The 17981-nt window shown below is 48.4% G+C and overlaps 1 protein-coding gene across 2 annotated transcripts in view; it reads left to right on the top strand.

Moving 5' to 3' along the window:
- FBXO42 (F-box protein 42) overlaps positions 1 to 17981 on the top strand; it is a 46864-nt gene that overhangs the window by 15651 nt on the left and 13232 nt on the right. For both annotated transcript variants that reach the window (XM_083161842.1, XM_083161843.1), the window contains exons 2-8: positions 2521 to 2784; positions 3884 to 4000; positions 4497 to 4631; positions 9998 to 10151; positions 10587 to 10697; positions 11091 to 11187; positions 11460 to 11516. In XM_083161842.1, coding sequence (XP_083017968.1) covers positions 2538 to 2784; positions 3884 to 4000; positions 4497 to 4631; positions 9998 to 10151; positions 10587 to 10697; positions 11091 to 11187; positions 11460 to 11516 — 918 coding nt within the window. In that variant the 5' untranslated portion in view covers positions 2521 to 2537. The remainder of the gene's footprint in view (positions 1 to 2520; positions 2785 to 3883; positions 4001 to 4496; positions 4632 to 9997; positions 10152 to 10586; positions 10698 to 11090; positions 11188 to 11459; positions 11517 to 17981) is intronic.

Here is a 17981-nt window from a genome sequence, read left to right as displayed (position 1 = left end):
TATATAATAACTGGTAATAATAGTCTCTGTACAGCGCTGTGGAATATGTGTGCGCTATATAATAACTGGTAATAATAGTCTCTGTACAGCGCTGCGGAATATGTGTGCGCTATATAATAACTGGTAATAATATCCTCTGTACAGCTGTGGAATATGTGTGCGCTATATAATAACTGGTAATAATAATCCTGTACAGCGCTGTGGAATATGTGTGTGCTATATAATAACTGGTAATAATAGTCTCTGTACAGCGCTGTGGAATGTGTGCACTATATAATAACTGGTAATAATATTCTCTGTACAGCGCTGTGGAATATGTGTGCGCTATATAATAACTGGTAATAATAATCTCTGTACAGCGCTGTGGAATATGTGTGTGCTATATAATAACTGGTAATAATAGTCTCTGTACAGCGCTGTGGAATATGTGTGCGCCATATAATAACTGGTAATAATAGTCTCTGTACAGCGCTGTGGAATGTGTGCACTATATAAATAACTGGTAATAATATTCTCTGTACAGCGCTGTGGAATATGTGTGCGCTATATAATAACTGGTAATAATAATCTCTGTACAGCGCTGTGGAATATGTGTGCGCTATATAATAACTGGTAATAATAGTCTCTGTACAGCGCTGTGGAATATGTGTGCACTATATAATAACTGGTAATAATAATCTCTGTACAGCGCTGTGGAATATGTGTGTGCTATATAACTGGTAATAATATTCCCTGTTGGGCCAGGGGCCGGGTGCCTGTACACAGTAAAAGCTTAATTGTACTTTTCTTTAAGTTAACAGATTGATATTGTGCCATTGCTAATCCCATCTTATTGTGTGCGTATAGCAGTTATATGTGATTTATCCTCTGCTTCTGGCAATGGTGGTGTAAACATCTGTATATGAAATCCTGCATGGCGCTAGGGTGGTTGGCATGGGTTATTGTGAGCGTCAGCTTCTTGGGCCAGGATCAGGAAAGCTGAGCTGCAAACACTCTGTGCTTACGGAATGCTGCATTATATTGCAGGGGTGGATAAAGGTGTCATAATGTACAGAATAAACGCGGCAGATCAGATAACTGTGGTGCAATTGGTGTCAGCTGTTTCCTGACCATGTGACTTTAGTGGTCTCCATATTGTTTAGTGATCACATGGGGAACATGAGCACCAGCCAATGATAGGCCTGGGCCCACCAGGCCTCAGGATGACTGCTATTCTCCTCAAACATCAGTGTACACTTTATGTACTGAAAATAAAATGACAGCTAAATTTGTCTGTATAAATGGTCAGGGGTGGGGAACCTTTGGCCCTCCATCTGTTGTTGAACTACACATCCAAGCATACCCTGCTACCGTTTTGCTATTTAGCCATGCTAAAACTGTTGCAGGGCATGCTGTAATGTGTAGTTCAACAAAAGCTGGAGGTCTTTAGATCAATGGTTCCCAACCCTGGTCCTCAATTACCCCCAACAGTGCACGTTTTCCAGGTCTCCACACAAAATCACAGGTGACATAATTAGCTCCACCTGTGGATCTTTTAAAATGTGTCTGAATAATGAGTGCACCTGCCGGGTGACCTGGAAAACGTGCACTGTTGGGGGTACTTGTGGACCAGGGATGGGAACCACTGCTGTTTATGGTCCACATCTCTTCTGTAGCAACAGGGAATGCTGGGATGTGTGCCCAGCATTCAGTTCAGCATGCCACAGGGATGCCACGCAGTGGATGTGTAGAAGGGTTATCTAGCAGGAATATCATCCCAGCACAGCCTCTATAGGGTCACCAGTGATGTATAGAAATACATGTATTCTTCAGCATGAACATGGTATGTACAGTGGGGAGGCAGATATCTGAGGCAGGTGAGGCCAAGGTCCTGTTCACAAGAGCTTATGCTTTAATTGATTTATCCACTATGACATACAATATAACTGCATTGCGCAGCCTGCAGAGAATTGTGACCAGCCCGTACCATGTCATGTTCCGTGCCTCCGTCTCCTGTTCCCATACGGCCGTTTCACACTTTCCCATGGAGGAAGGATGGCGTGCCCAGGCAGATAGGGAATGTGTGTGTGCCAGGACTCTAGGGCACAATTCATAGTTGTGTGAGTGACAGGGCAGTAACCTATAATAATCCAGATTGTGGGAGGAGGCGGGGATCGAGTACCACTAAGGTTGTAATTCCCAAGCAGTCAGCATTTTAGGATCAGAGCAGGTGAGTCAGGAGTGATGGACACCTTGTGACGCTGGTACCTGGAGAAGACACTCTGCTTTCCAGCAAAATTCTGGGTCATGTTCTTGAACACGATTCGAACCTGTGTCACAGGTCCCTTTTACACAGCAAGCTGGACCTGGTATATTGGCGGGTAGCCCCCTTTCAGACTGCATCCATGTGTAGTCTTCCTATTGTGCTGACCTTTGAAGGTGGTCTCTAGAGTGTAAGCTCCACTGGTGCAAGGATTGATGTGAATGTCCATGTATTGTCTGTGCAGAGCTGTACATAACATGTATGTTGCTCCCCCCCAGCACGTGTGTGGAATGCCATGGCCAACTCCTCTGAGAGTGAAGATGACGCGTTTATGGCTGTAGACGGAGAGGATGCAATAGGTGGAACCATGGAGCAGGAGGATGAGCCGCACGCTCAGACAGCGCCCGAACTGACCAAACATAAGCGATCGATGTCCGAGCTGCCGGAGGAGGTCCTGGAATACATCCTGTCCTTCCTGTCGCCGTATCAGGAACACAAGAGTGCAGCGGTAGTATGTAAGCAGTGGTACCGGCTCATCAAGGGTACGTGTCACTTTCCCTGCTCAGGTGATGTCACTGGGACTGCTCCCGCCGGGGAGGTGCCAGAGCTATTCCATTACAGGTCCTTCGGCCTATACCTCACGGTTCTGTTAGCTGTGATTGGCTGGACTTGTATATAAATGTAACACAAACCAGCCAAATGGTTACAGACTGTCTCGTTGCACCACGGAAACATCCCACAGATACTAGAACTATCCCACACATGTAACCTAATAGTCATGTGCTGGATTGTGGTCAGTAAGTGGTGGATTGGTGATATCTGTGCTCTAGAAGCAGCCTATGCCGTAGACTGTGCAGCATATCCTGGCGTGCCTCTATAATCGCTCAGTCTGTTATGAGCAGCGTTTGGCACACACGCCGCCTCTTTACCATATATGGTATGTAATCATTACGTGGCACATAGCAGTGTTCCCCGTAGTCAGGCAGCAATGCAGCCGTTCCCTGGCCCCTGGGACTGTACAGATAGAAGTCACACAGAGGATTTATATAGATTTGTATTGAGAGTGTCCTTCACTATAACAATAGCAGTGACGGACTAATGGCGGATAAAGGAGGAAGCACAGATGATCGCGTATAAACTGTATGACGGGCAGAGTGTTCCAAGGACTGTGCCGGTGTTAGAACGTGTGGGACTGGAATGGCGTTGCATGTAGGAGGGCAGCTACTATGTTACACAGTGGCATATAACTGTTCCCACGTAAGGCCAGTCGCTAGCTCATTAGGAGGATCTACAGTACAGTTGGATGGTGGTCTTAAAAATCAGGTGCCCCACGATCACTCCAGGGTGTCGTTTCTAACTCTTTACCCTGTTTTCTTTTTTGGGGAAAGGGGGTGGGTTATTGGGCAGAATCTTGCCTGTCGGAGATGTACTGAATATGTAAGTATAAGATTGAAGAGCAGTTCTGAGAGAGCGCCCTCTGGTGATCATCGCTGTCCGTACTGGCTGGCGGTGGCTCAGACCACTATGTGTCAGCCCTGCCTGTTTGTAGGTGATGGATGCACTTTACAATGAATGATCACTTTGACAAGTATGGTGATTTCATTACTGTCCCAGCAATGTCTTTTCCCCTTCTGCCACCAGGGGTCGCTCATCAGTGTTACCATGGATTCATTAAAGCAGTTCATGATGGCAACATCCAGTGGGAGAGCCGAACCTACCCCTATCCCGGGACCCCAATTACTCAGCGCTTCTCCCATAGTAAGTGTTCCTGCTCCCCATAGATGTGATAGATATATAGCTGTATATCCAGGCCGGAGTCAGTGTATTTGGATAATCATTTCCCACTAATTGATGAGGGGGTGATACCCTGCAGTGCTAGAGACCTGACTCGCCCTGTTTTAATAGTGCAATGTAGATTCCAGTTTGAACACACCCCACCCAAATCTAACTCACTTCACATGTTACATCTGCCCCACCTGCAGCGCAGCATGCTTTTGCCCATTTGCATGCTTTTTTGTTTCGCTACCGAAGCTGAATCCTACCCTGTGTGCCATGCTGGCATTACCCTGTGTGCCATGCTGGCATTACCCTGTGTGCCATGCTGGCATTACCCTGTGTGCCATGCTGGCATTACCCTGTGTGCCATGCTGGCATTACCCTGTGTGCCATGCTGGCATTACCCTGTGTGCCATGCTGGCATTGTTACCATCTCGGGATGACTCAGTTGTCGGTTTTCTGTCCTATCTCCCCTCAGGTGCGTGCTACTACGACTCTAACCAGTCCATGTACGTGTTTGGCGGGTGTACGCAGAGCAGCTGCAATGCTGCGTTCAATGACCTGTGGCGACTGGACCTCAACAGCAAGGAGTGGATCCGACCTTTGGCCTCCGGTGAGTGGACACTAAGCGAGTGTTTCCTGTGCGGTTGTGTTGCATTTGGATTGTTTTCCGTCTGTTATTGTACATGTGTGATGAAGTCTTAGAACGCTCTCTGCCCTATATAGTTAGGATTGGGGGACAGGCTGGTGGGTTATGGGTCATAGAATCGGCCGTTTACACAAGATCAACACAACAAATGGTCAACATAAGAAAAGGTCAGTAGAGGTAATATGAGATTTTAGCCACTGCAGCAGCGCCCCCCACTGGTGGACTGATCCAGTTAGCCACGAGCTCCTGTATAATGGCCACTCGCAGCACTGATCCTTCCTCCACAATGAACAGAACACATTTGGGGTGCACCAGAGGCCCGCACCCCTCCTTACATCACTCCACCTGCCCCTGTGATATGATACAGGGATCACTACAGTATTTCCCAGCTCTTGCTCTGAGAATGCAGAGTGGAGAGGTATCCCACGGGAGGGGCCACACCACCATCCCACCCTGCCCTCTCTCTCTCTCTCTCTCCAGGACACGGCCCGGCTGCGGTGAGGATCGCAGCCGTGAGCTCATTCTGTCTGGAAAGCTGCCCGACGGGTGTGTGTTCTGACTTGTTCTCAGGTGGAGGGTGTAACCAAACCCTTACACGTCGGCTGCAGGATACGCCGGCTCACCCCAATAGACTGAATGGACAGATGGCCCAGGGGGTGACAGAAATGTTATAGTTCCAGTCTCTTGGATTTCTATCTGGCACTGTAACCCTGGCATTCTGAGAGAGCTGCACAGAGCCGCCAATGACAGTGCCCACTCGCAGCCACCAGCATTTCCCACAGGCTGCATTTGTGGAATATCTGGGAAATGAGTAATGGCCCTGGCTGTCTCCTACAGCTGTGTGTAACCTGCTGGTGCCGTGTTCCCATCTTCCCCCTCTGTGTCCTGCCCTCAGGGATCCTGCTACTGTGGATAAGCCATATAGGATGTATCACATGGAGCTGTGACCTGGGAACACACGACTCTGGAAATGATCTTGTATTCCTTCCCCTGGGATGAATTGTACAAGGTGCCAAGTCCTGGCTGTGTCATGTCAGGTGTCCGGCAGACATTGCTGTCCCTGGGAGTCCCTGCCCGGAATATTTCCCACTGGTAATTGCCATCATTTCCTGTCTGAATTCCCGGGAGTCCCTGACGTTATCGGAGGAATGTCTGCGGACAGAGGGAAAACTCTAATTTATCATCGTCATGTATGAAGCCGGCAATACTCCACGTCACATCTGTATTATTTATTTACAGTGTCTTATATAGCGCAGCAGATTCCGTTACAGTGTCTTATATAGCGCAGCAGATTCTGTTACAGCGTCTTATATAGCGCAGAAGATTCCGTTAGTGTCGCATATAGCGCAGCAGATTCCGTTACAGTGTCTTATATAGCGCAGCAGATTCAGTTACAGCTTCTTATATAGCGCAGCAGATTCCGTTACAGCGTCTCATATAGCGCAGCAGATTCCGTTACAGTGTCTTATATAGCGCAGCAGATTCCGTTACAGTGTCTTATATAGCGCAGCAGATTCCGTTACAGTGTCTTATATAGCGCAGCAGATTCCGTTACAGTGTCTTATATAGCGCAGCAGATTCCGTTACAGTGTCTTATATAGCGCAGCAGATTCCGTTACGGTGTCTTATATAGCGCAGCAGATTCCGTTACGGTGTCTTATATAGCGCAGCAGATTCCGTTACGGCGTCTTATATAGCGCAGCAGATTCCGTTACGGTGTCTTATATAGCGCAGCAGATTCCGTTACAGCGTCTTATATAGCGTAGCAGATTCCGTTACAGTCTTATATAGCGCAGCAGATTCCGTTACGGTGTCTTATATAGCGCAGCAGATTCCGTTACGGCGTCTTATATAGCGCAGCAGATTCCGTTACGGCGTCTTATATAGCGCAGCAGATTCCGTTACAGCGTCTTATATAGTGCAGCAGATTCCGTTACAGCGTCTTATATAGCGCAGCAGATTCAGTTACAGTGTCTTATATAGTGCAGCAGATTCCGTTACAGCGTCTTATATAGCGCAGCAGATTCAGTTACAGTGTCTTATATAGTGCAGCAGATTCCGTTACAGTGTCTTATATAGTGCAGCAGATTCCGTTACAGTGTCTTATATAGTGCAGCAGATTCCGTTACAGCGTCTTATATAGCGCAGCAGATTCGGTTACAGTGTCTTATATAGCGCAGCAGATTCCGTTACAGCGTCTTATATAGCGCAGCAGATGCCGTTACAGTGTCTTATATAGCGCAGCAGATTCCGTTACAGTGTCTTATATAGCGCAGCAGATTCCGTTAGTGTCTTATATAGCGCAGCAGATTCCGTTACAGTGTCTTATATAGCGCAGCAGATTCTGTTACAGCATCTTATATAGCGCAGCAGATTCCGTTACAGTGTCTTATATAGCGCAGCAGATTCCGTTGCGCTTTACAATAGTAGACAGAGATAAAACAACCTGGGCAACAGCAGACAGACTTGGAGGTTAGAGGGCCCAGCTGCAAGCTTACAATCTATAGGGACATAGGAGGGAAACACAAGGACAGGCACCAGTAATAGCATAGCTTGTAGGTCCAGAAGGGAAGCTATATAATACATAAGTGCCTCAGAGGCTTCTGTGTATGGAACTTAAATATGATAGGCTTGCCTGAAGAGGTGAGTTTTCAGGGAACGCTAGAAAGTTTGTTGGCTGGTGGAGAGTCGTCTTGTGCGTGGAATGGCATCCCATAGGATGGGAGCAGCCAGATGATAGTCCTGTAATAGTGAATGGGAGCTGGTGATCCGTGCAGAAGAGAGACGCAGATCTTGTGCAGAGCGGAGTGGTAGAGATAGGAGATATTTTGTGATAAGTAAGGAGATATAAGCTGGTGCAGTATGGTTAATAGCTTTATATGCGAGTAGAATTATTTTATATTGAATACGGTAAGATACAGGCAACCAATGGAGGGACTGGCAGAGTGGATCAGCAGATGATGAGTGTCTTCCAAGGAAGATCAGCCTAGCAGCAGCATTTAAAATGGATTGTAGTGGTGAGAGTCTGTTCTTGGGAAGACCAGTTAGGAGACAATTGCAATAATCAATGCGGGATATAATGAGTGCATGAATAAGAGATTTGGGGCCTCATTTATCAACTAATATTTGCGGCTAAATCCCCGAAAACACCTGTTTTGGGGGGTTTACCGCAAATATTAAGTATCCCCCTAATGTATCACCAGGGGACCGCCCCAGCAGCGCCGCAGGCCGCATCCCCCATAGGTTTCTATGGGGGATGCGAAGCTGCCCGATGTATCAACATCGGGCAGCCTGGCATCGCAGCCCTGGGCTATTGCCATTCTAATGTGGCGATAGTCGTTGTAGCCTACGGCTACATATCGCACGGTCAGCGGGGTCGCGGGGGGGGGTCAGCGCATAACCGCGCATGCGCAGACCCCCCGGCTTCGGAGCCCTGTCCCTGCGCGCAGCAGGTAATACATTCGGGCGAAATGATCGCCCCTGGGCGGTAATATATTCCACCCAGATCGCATTTACAATGCGATCAATGATAAATGGGGGCCGTGGTAGTGTCTTGTGTGAGATACGTTGTATTTTGGATATGTTTTATAGATGGATGTAACATGATTTGGAGACAGATTGAATGTGGGTAACAAAGGACAGTTCAGAGTCGAGGATGACCCCTAAGCAACGAGCTTGTGGGGTAGGGTAGATTGTTGAGTTGTCAACAGCGATGGAGATGTCAGGATGGTAACTGTTTTAGTTGGCGGGAATATAAGTAATTCCGTTTTAGAAATTTTGAGTTGGCGAGAAGACATCCAAGATGAGATGGCAGAGAGACATTCAGAGACTCGGCCCAAAACCACTGGTGACAGCTCTGGGAGTGATAGATAGATTTGAGTATCGTCCGCATACAAGTGATACTGAAATCCGAAAGAGCTGATTAGTTTGCCAAGCGAGGAGGTATAGATTGAGAAAATCAGAGGACCTAAGACTGAGTGCAGTATTCAATGCACATTTACGAAATGTGCAGCGAATCCTGTTTAGGATTCGCAGGGTTCCGGAGGGCTGGAGCATTCGCTGTCAGCCCTCCGTGTCACCCTATTCAACTCATCTTTGAAGGAAAAGGGGGGCGGGAGGGGAATTGGGAGGGGATGTAACCCGAGCACAGGTGACACAGAGATGTTTTACAGATATATATGCGCATAAATTATAAGAATATGGAATTACCACAATTGGGTTAAATTATCCTCCTATAATATGGTAGGTAATGGTGTGGCGGTGCTCCCCTGAGAGTAGCTATACAGTACCAAAGTAGAGGAGAAAAAAGTACTCTCTTTTGTTTGGGGGCACTCCTTTAAATTGTCAAAAAGATGTTTAACAAAAAATCATCATAAAATTTAGCTTTTAATAATTCTTTAAAATAGAGATTTACAGACGTACAGACATACAACACCAAACATATATTTCATAGGTATAGTATAGGTAATTATGGAATAATTTTTGTACTTATCCTTATGTATTTATTAGACACCTGAATTTACCAGATGGGGGGAACAAAGGTTAGAGCAGTACAATCAGCTGTGCTTTGTGTCGGCTTTTAATTATATTCCTGTTCCCATCTGGATGGTATAGAAAGCTTGCGAAATATTTGACAGTATTAGGACCAAAGAGGAGTCGTCCTGCTCTGGTACAGTCCAGACATTGGCAATATACTAGTGGCAATTGTATTTGTATATTAATGTTGCCGTAAATTTAAAGCAAGGAGATATTAACTGGTGCTGGGTATTAGGTTGCGACGGTAACCGCTCAAAACAAGATGTAGGGTATAGGTGCTTGAATATAAATATAAGCAAATGACACTCACAGTGGTAAAGATCAATAAGGCTGCTGCTGACCTTCGCAACCGTGCTGGTTCCCTGAAAGTCAGTGAGCGGTCATTGATATTCTGTCTGTCTGTCAGGCAAAAGCCTGACTCGGGTCTAAAAGGGTGTGAGAGTTAAGGAAGTGTGTGAGGCGAGAGTAGACAAGTCTCTCGAGTAGCTTGGAGAGGCATGGGAGCTGAGAGATAGGACGATAGTTAGAGAGAGAGTTAGGGTCAGAATTGTGTTTTTTCAGAATGGGAGTAATCACTGCATGTTTGGGCAGAGAAGGAAAAGTACCAGTAGCAAGAGAGAGATTACAGATTTTAGTTAAGGTTGGATTAAGCACAGGAGATAGATTCTCAGCGCCCCCTGTAGGCACAGAGTTGTATATACCCAGATGCGGTGTGTACTGCATTGCATGAGGTGTATGTGTATAGCATTCATTGTGGGTGTAATAGATGTGGTCCTGCCCTGTGTTCTCTGCAGGTTCCTATCCTTCCCCCAAGGCTGGGGCCACACTGGTGGTGTACAGAGAACTGCTTGTGCTGTTCGGAGGTTGGACTCGCCCCAGCCCATACCCGCTCCATCAACCCGAGCGCTTTTTTGATGAGATCCACACGTACTCACCCTCTAAGAACTGGTAAGAATCCATGTCTGTGTCTTGTTGAAGTGACCACACCAAGCACGCTACGCAGACACGTGTGTAATCCACTGCAAGTGACCACACCAAGCACGCTACGCAGACACGTGTGTAATCCACTGCAAGTGACCACACCAAGCACGCTACGCAGACACGTGTGTAATCCACTGCAAGTGACCACACCAAGCACGCTACGCAGACACGTGTGTAATCCACTGCAAGTGAGCCTTCCGTGTCCTCTGTGGAGATGGGGCCGATCACAGAAGACACTTTGTCACGTATGTATCCCCACATTGCAGGACCATCGCGGCACACGCGCAGTAGCAAATGTACACGCAGTCATAGGTCAGACGGGTTCTGTCTGACATGTTTAGAATGTCATGTGTATGTCTCTCACATGTACAAATGTAACGTCCTCTGTGATATTATTTCCAGGTGGAACTGTATAGTGACCACACATGGCCCCCCGCCCATGGCAGGACACTCCTCGTGTGTCATTGGAGACAAGATGATCGTCTTCGGGGGCTCGCTGGGTTCTCGGCAAATGTGAGTTACCTGGTGTGAGATGATATGTATTGGGGATGGGGCGGCGAAGCAGAGAGGATGATGGGGTAGGGGATGGGGCAGAGAGGATGATGGGGTAGGGGATGGGGCAGAGAGGATGCTGGGATGTGTGGGAGTGGATGGGGGGGGGTAGGAGACCGGCAGTAACCACAGAACGGTACAGAGATGCTGCTCTGTTTAGGAGATGGGGCAGAGAGGATGCTGGGATGTGTGGGAGTGGATGGGGGAGTCCGGCAGTAACCCCGGAACAGTACAGAGATGGGGCAGAGAGGATGCTGGGATGTGGATGGAGGGAGACCAGCAGTAACCCCAGAAGGGTACAGAGATGCTGCTCTGCCACCTATTGTGTAATAAGTTCCTCCAATCTTCTTGCAGGAGCAATGACGTCTGGGTGCTCGACATGGAGCAGTGGTCGTGGTCCAAGCCAAATATCTCTGGACCCAGCCCCCACCCCAGAGGAGGACAGTCCCAGGTACACTCCAGAGATTGCCCCAACCTGTCCAGCTGCTGCTTTACTACAAGTCCGAGCAATCCTTCACAACTGTGACTTAACTAGATCTATAGAGGGACGGTTCTAAAAACAGCAGCTAGAAGTGTGTAAAGCACAATGCGGTGACTCTTTGCCACAGTGCCTCTGTGGTGCAGCGCTGAGTGTATGACGCTCCCCAAATGATCGTTATGTGTTTTATACAGCGCTGTAATAACTGAAGCCTGACCCTTATTCTCCTGTCTCCCTGCCTACAGATCGTCATCGACAATGAGACCATTCTCATCCTAGGGGGCTGTGGAGGACCGAATGCTGTGAGTGATTTATATCTATAAGCTGTGAGAATATATGTGATGCATCGTATTATATAGCTGACGGTCCAGTGTACACAGGGGAAGGGATACAACAACCATAACCCCAGCACACATACATAGTAATGTCCTCCCGTCTGTGTATTATGGGGTGCGGTGTCTGCAGCATGTCAGTGTGCATCTAGTTCCGGCATCATTATGTCATGTGAGGAGTCTGTGCCTGTCCCCAGCACACATACATAGTAATGTCCTCCCGTCTGTGTATTATGGGGTGCAGTGTCTGCAGCATGTCAGTGTGCATCTAGTTCCAGCATCATTATGTCATGTGAGGAGTCTGTGCTTATCCTCAGCACACATACATAGTAATGTCCTCCCGTCTGTGTAGTATGGGGTGCGGTGTCTGCAGCATGTCAGTGTGCATCTAGTTCCGGCATCATTATGTCATGTGAGGAGTCTGTGCCTGTCCCCAGCACACATACATAGTAATGTCCTCCCGTCTGTGTAGTATGGGGTGAGGTGTCTGCAGCATGTCAGTGTGCATCTAGTTCCGGCATCATTATGTCATGTGAGGAGTCTGTGCCTGTCCCCAGCACACATACATAGTAATGTCCTCCCGTCTGTGTAGTATGGGGTGAGGTGTCTGCAGCATGTCAGTGTGCATCTAGTTCCGGCATCATTATGTCATGTGAGGAGTCTGTGCCTGTCCCCAGCACACATACATAGTAATGTCCTCCCGTCTGTGTAGTATGGGGTGCGGTGTCTGCAGCATGTCAGTGTGCATCTAGTTCCGGCATCATTATGTCATGTGAGGAGTCTGTGCCTGTCCCCAGCACACATACATAGTAATGTCCTCCCGTCTGTGTATTATGGGGTGAGGTGTCTGCAGCATGTCAGTGTACATCTAGTTCCGGCATCATTATGTCATGTGAGGAGTCTGTGCCTGTCCCCAGCACACATACATAGTAATGTCCTCCCGTCTGTGTATTATGGGGTGCAGTGTCTGCAGCATGTCAGTGCGCATCTAGTTCCGGCATCATTATGTCATGTGAGGAGTCTGTGCCTGTCCCCAGCACACATACATAGTAATGTCCTCCCGTCTGTGTAGTATGGGGTGAGGTGTCTGCAGCATGTCAGTGTGCATCTAGTTCCTGTATCATTATGTCATGTGAGGAGTCTGTGCCTGTCCCCAGCACACGTACATAGTAATGTCCTCCCGTCTGTGTATTATGGGGTGCGGTGTCTGCAGCATGTCAGTGTGCATCTAGTTCCGGCATCATTATGTCATGTGAGGAGTCTGTGCCTATCCCCAGCACACATACATAGTAATGTCCTCCCGTCTGTGTATTATGGGGTGCAGTGTCTGCAGCATGTCAGTGTGCATCTAGTTCCGGCATCACTATGTCATGTGAGGAGTCTGTGCCTATCCCCAGCACACATACATAGTAATGTCCTCCCGTCTGTGTATTATGGGGTGCAGTGTCTGCAGCATGTCAGTGTGCATCTAGTTCCGGCATCATTATGTCATGTGAGGAGTCTGTGCCTGTCCCCAGCACACATACATAGTAATGTCCTCCCGTCTGTGTAGTATGGGGTGAGGTGTCTGCAGCATGTCAGTGTGCATCTAGTTCCGGCATCATTATGTCATGTGAGGAGTCTGTGCCTGTCCCCAGCACACATACATAGTAATGTCCTCCCGTCTGTGTAGTATGGGGTGAGGTGTCTGCAGCATGTCAGTGTGCATCTAGTTCCGGCATCATTATGTCATGTGAGGAGTCTGTGCCTGTCCCCAGCACACATACATAGTAATGTCCTCCCGTCTGTGTAGTATGGGGTGCGGTGTCTGCAGCATGTCAGTGTGCATCTAGTTCCGGCATCATTATGTCATGTGAGGAGTCTGTGCCTGTCCCCAGCACACATACATAGTAATGTCCTCCCGTCTGTGTATTATGGGGTGAGGTGTCTGCAGCATGTCAGTGTACATCTAGTTCCGGCATCATTATGTCATGTGAGGAGTCTGTGCCTGTCCCCAGCACACATACATAGTAATGTCCTCCCGTCTGTGTATTATGGGGTGCAGTGTCTGCAGCATGTCAGTGCGCATCTAGTTCCGGCATCATTATGTCATGTGAGGAGTCTGTGCCTGTCCCCAGCACACATACATAGTAATGTCCTCCCGTCTGTGTAGTATGGGGTGAGGTGTCTGCAGCATGTCAGTGTGCATCTAGTTCCAGCATCATTATATCATGTGAGGAGTCTGTGCCTGTCCCCAGCACACATACATAGTAATGTCCTCCCGTCTGTGTATTATGGGGTGCAGTGTCTGCAGCATGTCAGTGTGCATCTAGTTCCGGCATCATTATGTCATGTGAGGAGTCTGTGCCTATCCCCAGCACACATACATAGTAATGTCCTCCCGTCTGTGTAGTATGGGGTGCAGTGTCTGCAGCATGTCAGTGTGCATCTAGTTCCGGCATCATTATGTCATGTGAGGAGTCTGTGCCTGTCCCCAGCACACATACATAGTAATGTCCTCCCGTCTGTGTATTATGGGGTGCAGTGTCTGCAGCATGTCAGTGTGCATCTAGTTCCGGCATCATTATGTCATGTGAGGAGTCTGTGCCTGTCCCCAGCACACATACATAGTAATGTCCTCCCGTCTGTTTATTATGGGGTGCAGTGTCTGCAGCATGTCAGTGTGCATCTAGTTCCGGCATCATTATGTCATGTGAGGAGTCTGTGCCTATCCCCAGCACACATACATAGTAATGTCCTCCCGTCTGTGTATTATGGGGTACAGTGTCTGCAGCATGTCAGTGTGCATCTAGTTCCGGCATCATTATGTCATGTGAGGAGTCTGTGCCTGTCCCCAGCACACATACATAGTAATGTCCTCCCGTCTGTGTATTATGGGGTACAGTGTCTGCAGCATGTCAGTGTGCATCTAGTTCCGGCATCATTATGTCATGTGAGGAGTCTGTGCCTGTCCCCAGCACACATACATAGTAATGTCCTCCTGTCTGTGTATTATGGGGTGCAGTGTCTGCAGCATGTCAGTGTGCATCTAGTTCCGGCATCATTATGTCATGTGAGGAGTCTGTGCTTATCCTCAGCACACATACATAGTAATGTCCTCCCGTCTGTGTAGTATGGGGTGCGGTGTCTGCAGCATGTCAGTGTGCATCTAGTTCCGGCATCATTATGTCATGTGAGGAGTCTGTGCCTGTCCCCAGCACACATACATAGTAATGTCCTCCCGTCTGTGTATTATGGGGTGCAGTGTCTGCAGCATGTCAGTGTGCATCTAGTTCCAGCATCATTATGTCATGTGAGGAGTCTGTGCTTATCCTCAGCACACATACATAGTAATGTCCTCCCGTCTGTGTAGTATGGGGTGCGGTGTCTGCAGCATGTCAGTGTGCATCTAGTTCCGGCATCATTATGTCATGTGAGGAGTCTGTGCCTGTCCCCAGCACACATACATAGTAATGTCCTCCCGTCTGTGTAGTATGGGGTGAGGTGTCTGCAGCATGTCAGTGTGCATCTAGTTCCGGCATCATTATGTCATGTGAGGAGTCTGTGCCTGTCCCCAGCACACATACATAGTAATGTCCTCCCGTCTGTGTAGTATGGGGTGAGGTGTCTGCAGCATGTCAGTGTGCATCTAGTTCCGGCATCATTATGTCATGTGAGGAGTCTGTGCCTGTCCCCAGCACACATACATAGTAATGTCCTCCCGTCTGTGTAGTATGGGGTGCGGTGTCTGCAGCATGTCAGTGTGCATCTAGTTCCGGCATCATTATGTCATGTGAGGAGTCTGTGCCTGTCCCCAGCACACATACATAGTAATGTCCTCCCGTCTGTGTATTATGGGGTGAGGTGTCTGCAGCATGTCAGTGTACATCTAGTTCCGGCATCATTATGTCATGTGAGGAGTCTGTGCCTGTCCCCAGCACACATACATAGTAATGTCCTCCCGTCTGTGTATTATGGGGTGCAGTGTCTGCAGCATGTCAGTGCGCATCTAGTTCCGGCATCATTATGTCATGTGAGGAGTCTGTGCCTGTCCCCAGCACACATACATAGTAATGTCCTCCCGTCTGTGTAGTATGGGGTGAGGTGTCTGCAGCATGTCAGTGTGCATCTAGTTCCTGTATCATTATGTCATGTGAGGAGTCTGTGCCTGTCCCCAGCACACGTACATAGTAATGTCCTCCCGTCTGTGTATTATGGGGTGCGGTGTCTGCAGCATGTCAGTGTGCATCTAGTTCCGGCATCATTATGTCATGTGAGGAGTCTGTGCCTATCCCCAGCACACATACATAGTAATGTCCTCCCGTCTGTGTATTATGGGGTGCAGTGTCTGCAGCATGTCAGTGTGCATCTAGTTCCGGCATCACTATGTCATGTGAGGAGTCTGTGCCTATCCCCAGCACACATACATAGTAATGTCCTCCCGTCTGTGTATTATGGGGTGCAGTGTCTGCAGCATGTCAGTGTGCATCTAGTTCCGGCATCATTATGTCATGTGAGGAGTCTGTGCCTGTCCCCAGCACACATACATAGTAATGTCCTCCCGTCTGTGTAGTATGGGGTGAGGTGTCTGCAGCATGTCAGTGTGCATCTAGTTCCGGCATCATTATGTCATGTGAGGAGTCTGTGCCTGTCCCCAGCACACATACATAGTAATGTCCTCCCGTCTGTGTAGTATGGGGTGAGGTGTCTGCAGCATGTCAGTGTGCATCTAGTTCCGGCATCATTATGTCATGTGAGGAGTCTGTGCCTGTCCCCAGCACACATACATAGTAATGTCCTCCCGTCTGTGTAGTATGGGGTGCGGTGTCTGCAGCATGTCAGTGTGCATCTAGTTCCGGCATCATTATGTCATGTGAGGAGTCTGTGCCTGTCCCCAGCACACATACATAGTAATGTCCTCCCGTCTGTGTATTATGGGGTGAGGTGTCTGCAGCATGTCAGTGTACATCTAGTTCCGGCATCATTATGTCATGTGAGGAGTCTGTGCCTGTCCCCAGCACACATACATAGTAATGTCCTCCCGTCTGTGTATTATGGGGTGCAGTGTCTGCAGCATGTCAGTGCGCATCTAGTTCCGGCATCATTATGTCATGTGAGGAGTCTGTGCCTGTCCCCAGCACACATACATAGTAATGTCCTCCCGTCTGTGTAGTATGGGGTGAGGTGTCTGCAGCATGTCAGTGTGCATCTAGTTCCAGCATCATTATATCATGTGAGGAGTCTGTGCCTGTCCCCAGCACACATACATAGTAATGTCCTCCCGTCTGTGTATTATGGGGTGCAGTGTCTGCAGCATGTCAGTGTGCATCTAGTTCCGGCATCATTATGTCATGTGAGGAGTCTGTGCCTATCCCCAGCACACATACATAGTAATGTCCTCCCGTCTGTGTAGTATGGGGTGCAGTGTCTGCAGCATGTCAGTGTGCATCTAGTTCCGGCATCATTATGTCATGTGAGGAGTCTGTGCCTGTCCCCAGCACACATACATAGTAATGTCCTCCCGTCTGTGTATTATGGGGTGCAGTGTCTGCAGCATGTCAGTGTGCATCTAGTTCCGGCATCATTATGTCATGTGAGGAGTCTGTGCCTGTCCCCAGCACACATACATAGTAATGTCCTCCCGTCTGTTTATTATGGGGTGCAGTGTCTGCAGCATGTCAGTGTGCATCTAGTTCCGGCATCATTATGTCATGTGAGGAGTCTGTGCCTATCCCCAGCACACATACATAGTAATGTCCTCCCGTCTGTGTATTATGGGGTACAGTGTCTGCAGCATGTCAGTGTGCATCTAGTTCCGGCATCATTATGTCATGTGAGGAGTCTGTGCCTGTCCCCAGCACACATACATAGTAATGTCCTCCCGTCTGTGTATTATGGGGTACAGTGTCTGCAGCATGTCAGTGTGCATCTAGTTCCGGCATCATTATGTCATGTGAGGAGTCTGTGCCTGTCCCTAGCACACATACATAGTAATGTCCTCCCGTCTGTGTATTATGGGGTGCAGTGTCTGCAGCATGTCAGTGTGCATCTAGTTCCGGCATCATTATGTCATGTGAGGAGTCTGTGCCTGTCCCCAGCACACATACATAGGAATGTCCTCCCGTCTGTTTATTATGGGGTGCAGTGTCTGCAGCATGTCAGTGTGCATCTAGTTCCGGCATCATTATGTCATGTGAGGAGTCTGTGCCTATCCCCAGCACACATACATAGTAATGTCCTCCCGTCTGTGTATTATGGGGTACAGTGTCTGCAGCATGTCAGTGTGCATCTAGTTCCGGCATCATTATGTCATGTGAGGAGTCTGTGCCTATCCCCAGCACACATACATAGTAATGTCCTCCCGTCTGTGTATTATGTGGTACGGTGTCTGCAGCATGTCAGTGTGCATCTAGTTCCAGCATCATTATGTCATGTGAGGAGTCTGTGCCTGTCCCC

The sequence above is a fragment of the Crinia signifera genome, chromosome 19 (genome assembly GCF_055691185.1).
Source record: "Crinia signifera chromosome 19, ASM5569118v1, whole genome shotgun sequence".
Classification (NCBI taxonomy): Eukaryota; Metazoa; Chordata; class Amphibia; order Anura; family Myobatrachidae; genus Crinia; species Crinia signifera.
Note: the sequence above shows the minus strand (reverse complement) of the source record. Positions and strands in the feature narration are given on the sequence as shown.